Source organism: Neltuma alba, unplaced genomic scaffold (assembly GCF_004799145.2).
Source record: "Neltuma alba isolate B1F8T4 unplaced genomic scaffold, ASM479914v2 tig00011439_pilon, whole genome shotgun sequence".
In the NCBI taxonomy this organism is placed as follows: domain Eukaryota; kingdom Viridiplantae; phylum Streptophyta; class Magnoliopsida; order Fabales; family Fabaceae; genus Neltuma; species Neltuma alba.
In genome coordinates, this window is record NW_021636121.1 from 136,693 (window position 1) to 144,804 (window position 8,112).

The 8,112-nt window shown below is 33.4% G+C and overlaps 1 protein-coding gene across 2 annotated transcripts; it reads left to right on the forward strand.

Annotated features, from left to right (window-relative positions):
• Positions 1–1,098: 1,098 nt before the first annotated feature.
• Positions 1,099–7,014, forward strand: LOC114713601 (peptidyl-prolyl cis-trans isomerase FKBP20-2, chloroplastic). 2 transcript variants are annotated; one of them, XM_028898271.1, is made up of 7 exons: positions 1,099–1,195; positions 1,779–1,870; positions 1,973–2,187; positions 2,509–2,618; positions 4,644–4,752; positions 5,453–5,529; positions 6,616–7,014. In XM_028898271.1, exons 1-7 carry the CDS (start codon positions 1,145–1,147, stop codon positions 6,733–6,735), a joined length of 774 nt encoding a protein of 257 aa, XP_028754104.1. In that variant the 5' UTR covers positions 1,099–1,144; the 3' UTR covers positions 6,736–7,014. The 2 variants fall into 2 exon arrangements, with proteins under 2 accessions (XP_028754104.1, XP_028754103.1); XM_028898270.1 differs by having other exon boundaries at positions 1,100–1,226; positions 1,780–1,870.
• The last annotated feature ends 1,098 nt before the right edge of the window (positions 7,015–8,112 follow it).

Genomic DNA, 8,112 nt, shown 5'->3' on the forward strand with positions numbered 1-8,112 from the left:
GGAAAGCATATGCAAGTTGGATGAGGAGTTGACAGAGACGAAAGTGTGCTGTGACGGTGGTTGCAGTTTCAAATCAGAGTGGTGGGAGAAATGGGATAAAAGGGGTGTTTGGATATAACCAAACCATGGTTTGGAGAATAGCTTCTGGAGAATAGATTCTGGAGAGAATATATTTTTTGAAGAATAGATTTTGTGAAAAAGTGATTCTGAGAAGTGAGAGTATTTGGATAGTTGTTACCAGAAGCACTTTTTACATGTACAAATTACCAAAAAAAGCATAAGTTAATATGATAATTACAGAAAAAATATATTTTATGATATATTTTAATTAGAAGGAATAAAATTGTTAATAATATATTTTTTATTAACATAATTAAGAATACATAAGATAATATAATTAATAAATAATTAATATGTATATATATTTATAAGATATAAGATAAAATATATTTATAAAAAAATATGTTTATAAAAAAAACAACAAGATACATATCCTATAGGCTCTCACACTTTCTCTTTTTTTTTCCAAAAGCAAAAATTTTTTGTTTTTCCCAAAACCATGGTTTTGGTTTTTTAAAGGGTGTTTGGGTGATTTTTTCCCAAACCATGGTTTGGGTTATCACCCAAACACCCCCAAAATGTTAAAGACAAGAATGGAACTAAATCAATGGTACATATACCAGGATTTAAGAGGATGAATCGGTGGTCTTTCTTTTTTTTTAAGTTTAAATTTAAAAATTGACAAAACATAAATGTCAGAAGAAGAGAAAATAAATTGAATATTCAGTCAGAATAATACACATGAGATGCTTATGTGTTTTTCATGTAGGATTTTTAGGTCAATTTTAAGCTGAGCCAACAAGCCAATGGTTAAACATAATATTTTTGTTAACCTGGATATGGATGTACTGTTCTAATTGGTTTACGACAGTGAATGCATTGAAATTACTTTAGAACATTGGGCGTGTTTGGAAAAATTGTTCGGAGTGTTGGGCGCACTTTAATCTAATTAAATTCATACGGATAATTTGCCTTTTTAGTTTGGAGAGAGATAAAAGAGAATTAGTTTTGCAAGCATGAAGAACCGATTCAGGATAACACGGAGGAGCAACTGGAAAGAGCCATTTTGCGCTCCTCGGCAGCCATGCTTATGGTATCGTCTGCTTCCTGTTTCCTACTGAAGCCATCTTTCCCCGCTGGTCAAAAACAGAAGCCATCTTTCCCCTGTACGTCTCCCTCCCTCCCTCTCTCTCTCTCTCTCACACACCACCCCCCCCCCCCCGCCACACACAGCCGCAATTTCACTGGCTTTCATTTTGTTCCTGGGGAATGGGAATTCTTATTCTTCTAACGTTCGTATTCGTCTTTGATTTTAATTTGTATCCATGTTGAGCCACTTGTTGCTCCCTTTTATCACATTCCACCATGTTTAACTATCAACTCTCTAACAGCGTACCATAAGTGATACTGTATCAGTATTATTAGACTGTTTTCTCTTTGTGAGTTAAGGGTTTGCCTCCAAATTTTGGCCGAAGTAACTGGCAGTGCATTATTCAGCAATGTATCAAATTTAGGAAACGCATCTTTCCGTTCGGATGATATGGCTTTTGCTTCTCAGCTTCCAATGTGAGGAGGAAAAATTATGTGGATTAGCTAGATACCTTGAACTAGTTGGAGCTCGTAGTTTTTCTGCAAGGTTCTTGAATTTATCGAGTGGCAAATTAAGGAATGAGTTTCCCTTTGGGAACTTCTTGAGTATGGCTTTTAATTTTCTTGCAGCAATCTTCTTTTGTTCCACGCAAAGAACTTTCTTTTCTCAAAGGAAACAACTGACTCATGGCTGCACAAATCAGATTTCCAAAGATAACCCGTAAGAGTCTTACCAGTTGACCGACAGCTTTTCTGTGAAATTTCATGAAAGAACCATTTAGCTTCTTGGGTTTCTTGTGATTAATAATATCTGTATGGATAGAGTGCAGGGTAGTGGCATATTAAATGCCAACGAAACATTGAGGCGGAGATTCCTGCTTGCTGTTTTCGTCACAACTAGTTTTTTTCCAAGTTTATCTTCTTACGGGAAGACAAAGAGTAAGAACCCGTTTGATGAGAAACGCTTGCTAGAACAAAATAAGCGGGTACAGAAAGAAAATAATGCACCTGACGACTTCCCAAATTTTGTTAGAGAAGGTATCAATTCTACTAAATCTATCTCTTTAAAAGTCTACTGGTATGATAATGATATTTTTGTATGTGCCCTAGCCAGTGGGTGGTATATAATCTCATGTGTACCATTATTTTGTCACAATGTTACTTCCAATGAGTAAAAGGGAATGCTCCACTATTCTGCGCCTTGTGATCTGTTAGATTTTTGTGTCAATACAATGAAACTCAGTGTGAAATACTTATCTCTGAGCCAACACAGTGCAAACTCAGGAGCTTCGTCTGAGATTTGTTAATAATAAATATCTTAAAAGTTAGTTGACATTGATTAATTGGTATGTGTTTCAGGTTTTGAAGTTAAAGTAGTAACATCTGATAACTATGTAAAGCGTGATTCAGGGCTCATATACCGGGACTATGAAGTTGGGAAAGGTGATTGCCCAAAGGATGGTCAGCAGGTTTTTCTTTAAATCTATTGCATCTTCACTAGTTTAATCTCATGTCAAATTCTCTGTCCTTAAAATATCTTAATTGTCTAAATTTTGTAGTCAGAAGTTTTATCAGAAGAACTCAGAAAAAGTTGGCAACAAGCATTGGAATGGGAACTAGAATTATCTTGTAAATTCTGACGGTGGAGACAACTCTATGTATGGTTTTGTAAAATGGAAAAAGGCTTAGTTCCTTTTGATATTAAAAAAATTCCTTGATGCTTAGGAAGGCTGCAAGGCAATTATTATCAATATACACACGTATAGATTATAGAACATATTCTTGATGTTCTCCTAATAGCTTGTACTTTTCACCCAGAAACTTGCTCTTGAGAAACAAACCAATTCAAGTAAAGCAGAGCAAATGTCAAGACAATAGAATCCTTTGTTCTATGTAACAGGAGAATTGTAGATGTAAGAATACATATCCAATCAAATTATGCCAGTAGGCAGCACCTTGCTTCTTTCGGCATTGTTTCAAATGAAGTATTGTCATAACAATCCTCTAATATGGAGCTAGCATGTGATTGGTTCACACATGAAATCAAGAACAGGCATTTATTCAATTGATACATAATAATGGATATATATATATATATATTTTAATTGAATTTGTTAATGACATGGTATTAAATCTTATCTGACCAAGTGGTCATCCTTTCTGCTCTCTGTCTCAATTAAAGATAAGTTTTAGTGGAAGTGATAATTTTTTTTTTGTTTTAATTTGGTTTTGTCTATGTGCTTGCGTGTAAATCATTATGTTAGATTATTAAATTAATTATGAGTCTTCACTTAATAGTTTAAAATTATTAGGCTGAACCAGTCATTGACATATACAATATAAATAGCCATATATCAAGATGATTGACTTTGTTGGGATAAGTAGAGGAATAAAAAAACTGATGACTGATTGTTGTTATTGGTGAGGTATAATGTTTACTAAAATGAATATGATGATAACCGTAAGAAAATAAATAATTTTTTGAAAACCTTTTTCCTGTTAACTGTGCAAACTGTTTTCACTTCACAATGATCATTTTGGAGTTTTGAGATCCTGAAATGAGCCTAACTATATCATATTAGGGTATCAAAAGTCACTTTTACTTCCCACATGTATTGAATGATGAAAGCGCATTCTTCGGGTGTCTTTTATTGATTATTTTCTTAAAAAGGAAATGAAACACAAACAAATATAGGATATTGTATTGAATTTAATGGCATTTTGTTCTGTTCAGATTTGTATATTAAAGTGATTTTCTTTGCATTAGCCAATGCTGTTCTGCTAGATTCCCCCTTCGCTGGCCAAGGAGTGAATCTTCATCACCTTCGGTAAAAAGATCATTGTTTTAGCAATGTTCTGACAATAGTCCTAAATTTTATTACCAAGGGTTTGAAGGATTCCTTTGTTAGGAGATTGACTTGTTGATGAAACTATGATGTTCTTTGGCTTCTTATGTTAGTTCTTTACTATTCTTCCTTAGAAACTATGAAGTAAATACATTTAAAAAATTGAATGGTGTATATGTCGGGTGTTCATATAAATTTAGGATGCAATGCCCAATGTAATACTTAAGATACTTGAGTTTGTTGTGCTGCCACGTACGGATGCTTCCTTAGCATTTGATAAAATACTCCTTTATGTGAAAATTTTAAAGGATCTTTACATGAAATTGTAATTTACTGCATGCTCCCTGTCATTTTTTAAATTGATATTGTTTCTTTTTTCTGTAAGAGATCATGACTTGACGACTAGATAAGATAGTCGGTTGATTAAGGAGGCAATATACGATTTGAATCAATGTCCAATATCAATTTTAGCTGTGCAACTCGAGTTAAATGACAGATTACATTCAGTAATCTGACTAAATATGTTTTGAATAAAGTACAGATCATGCTTTGCAGAGAGGGATAGCACTAAGTGTTATTTTATCTAGCATAAGAGATACATTTAATTTTTCATCATAACCTGCCTTCTAAAGTTTACCACTTATGCAGGTCACTTTTCACTATATTGGCTATAATGAATCTGGACGTCGTATTGACAGCACTTATTTACAGAATTCTCCAGCCAGAATCCGCTTGGGTACGAATGCCTTGGTTCCAGGTCTGAAGTTTATCTTTTTATTTTTTTTTTAATTGACTAAGTTTATCATGTGCTGCTATTGTTACATCATCAGTGACTTTTCCTCCCTCAAGCATTTTGCTACTTTGCAGAAAGTGTTCCAATTTGCCCTAATTTCCCGGTTTTGTATGAAATTAGAAATTTCAATGAGCCAATGAAGTGATTTTGGTTTTCACTCCATACAAAATTAGAGATTTTACGAGGATGTTGAGAATTTGGTTAGGGGAATTTAGGAAAGATGTTGTGTCATGATTCATATTTGGGATCTCTATTTGACAGGAAGGAGTTTTGGTCTCCACTGTAAAGGAAATTTGGAGTCTGGGCCAATAAACTTTGGAATTTTGTTTAGAGGCAGAATTTGGTGGTACTGTGTTGTGTGTCAACTTTGCAATTCTAGTTGGTCACAATAAGGGAAAGAAGGATTCCATCCACAAGATAATAGAAGAACTTGCACTGATGCTAACGTGTTAATGATTTAAACTACATGCTCCCAGAATGCAAACTTCCAAACTACAGGGTACTTGAGTGCAAACAAGACAAAGCATAGGTACTAATGTGTAATTTATCCACCATATTAACTATATAGTGAAGTAAATTCATCCTTTTCCCTTTTTTTTTGTTTTATCTTTTGAAAAACCTGAAAAAGAGTGAAAAAGTTTGAGTGATACACTGACTAATGCAGGATTTGAGGAAGGAATTCGAGATATGAAACCTGGTGGTAAGAGAAGAATTGTCATTCCGCCTGAACTTGGACCGCCGGTTAGTTTTCAAATCTCTCATTTTTCCTTTTTCTCCATTTTTTAACTTGCTGTTTTTTCCTTTTGGTGATGACCATTCTTGGAGTGTGATCCTTGAATTATTACTACGAAATTTGTCATGTGTTTTATGCACACGATATTGTTGAGTATCAGCAGTAAAAGGCTCATAATTTAACTCATACTTGGATCCAGCTGGAAGAGAGAACACGCAAGGAAAGGTGTGCGTGTGTCTATATAGTGGCCCTGGTCTAGAAAATGTGAACTCAAGTGGAGGACTGAGATTTTCGTCAAAAATTATTAGTTTTCAAGTTTCTAGACTTTTTTAAACATTTGACCTATGTTCACACCCCACATAACTCTTACTACCAACCTTGTTTATTTGATAGATATCTTACTTCCAGTATAAGCAAGTATACTGCTGTAGGGAAATTCTGTATACCACAGTTGCTAGGTACATTCTAGATTCCCATTTCAATGATGATCAAATGCAGCATTTTCTGAGAATCAGAATACCTTAAGGATGCAAAGTCGATGTGAAGGGAACAAGGTCTGCATTTTGTGAAATATGATCACCTAAGATCTAGTCCTTTAAGTAGGTTAAATTTTGATCTTATACGGCTCTAAATGCAAATACCAGTAATTTTTCAATTGTTTGATTACACTTGATCCCGTTTAATTGGTAGTAGGAAATAAAGCTATCATTTCCTCACTTTTTTCAAAATTTTTATTACATTCTCATAATCATAACTCAATGTTGTCTATTCTCTTTTTATTACTTTTGTTAAATAAGGACGTATAGGTTTACCAAAAAAAACGACGTATAGGCATTCTTCAGTGGGGTAATAATCAAATAGATTGTGGACAAGGTGAATATTTGATAACCAACTGAATGGTTAGAATTATTTGAGCACTTCAAGAACTTAACTTTGTTTTTATTGTACAAAATGCAACATTTAAACTTGAGTTTATATTCCATAAATTACAATCCTCAATACATTCCATTTATGTTTCAGAAGACGAGTAGCACATCATAAGAAACTTACCTTGTATTTAAATGTAATATGAAATCTCATATTGTGGTGTGCAGGTAGGACCTTCGACATTTTTCAGCTCAAAACAATTTGAGGTTTTTGATGTTGAATTACTAAGTATACAAAACTGTGAAAGGAGGACCATAGCCTTTTACTCTGATGTTGTATGCAATTAGGATGAAATGCTTTTTCTGATGAGGCAAGTCTCCACTCTGGAGGAACCTGACTATATCAGAACAAATCCTCATTTACCATTTACAGTGCGCCTTCTATTTGTTTTGTCTTGTTTTGTTCTTACCAAATATTTCTGTTGTAAATTTTAAACACATGAAACAAGCTGGAAATTTAGAGCTTGATGGGAGAGAGAAACACAGGCCAGAAATGATTTGCCAAAATTAATTATGACATTGAAAATTTGACAATAGTAGCTTATAATATAAATATGATTTTGAGTTCATAACTGATTTTGATATGTATGAAGGAGTTTGGTAGTTTATGAGATAACCATAATTTTAGATACATAATTAACTGTGGCATATATAAGGGTGTTTGTTTTTGGGTTCATAATTGATTTTAGCATATATACGAGTATTTGGGTCTTTTCCAAGAAAATCATGATTTTGACTCTTATAGTCATTGCCGATTTGGACTGAATTTGTAATTAACCAATTATATACAGCAAAATATTGGTTTTGTTAAAAATGGTCCAAATCCCTCTCGTAATGCTAAAATTTGTTTTTGATGTAAGCCATAAGCTATTCAAAAGGACTTCTGATAATCAATTGTTATAAAACAATTTTGTAAATCATAATTTAATAAGATTTATTTTATAAATCTAATTTAACCAAAATCGGTTCTTCTCACCCATAGTCGTGAAGTTGATCATTTGAGGGTATTGAAAATGTTGACCATGTTCGGACTTCTAGAAGTAATCGGATGAAGGGACGTAATACTCTTATATAATAACTAATGCTTCTGGTTTTGTTATCTGGTTTTTGTTTTGCACCTTGTCAACTGCATGCAGAAGTCTTGGTTCTTCTCCATGATATGTGGTTGATGGTAGCGATATGGCTGGTGTGAAGTAGTGGTTTTTTTTTTTTTTTTAATAACTCATATTATCATTAAGTCAATTTGGACTTTAGATTAATTTATGTTGGGTTGGAAGTTTTAAAGTTAAAGCTATCTCAACAAGTGCGTTTTTTGAGGTTCGAAGTCGTGTTCTGCCCCTTATGGAATGAGCCTGCTATCATCTTAACAAACAACTTGTTGGTAGTGGTGCTTTATTTTGTGTTTAGACTTCAAGTCTTAGTTTGGTTTTTTTTTTAAAAATAAATATCTTTTTATTATAGGCAATCCTCTTCAACATATTGAGGGATACTAAATGTAAGTATATCTTTCAACGAGAATTTGAATTTTCATTCATCATGTTGTGAAAGATTAGTTCTTTTTACTAGATCTTGGTTTTGTTTCTAAGGCATTTGTTTTATCTCGGGATGAGTTGTTTGTATTGTTCATTTTGCATTGGGTTAATGTGTCATGTATTGGTTACATGA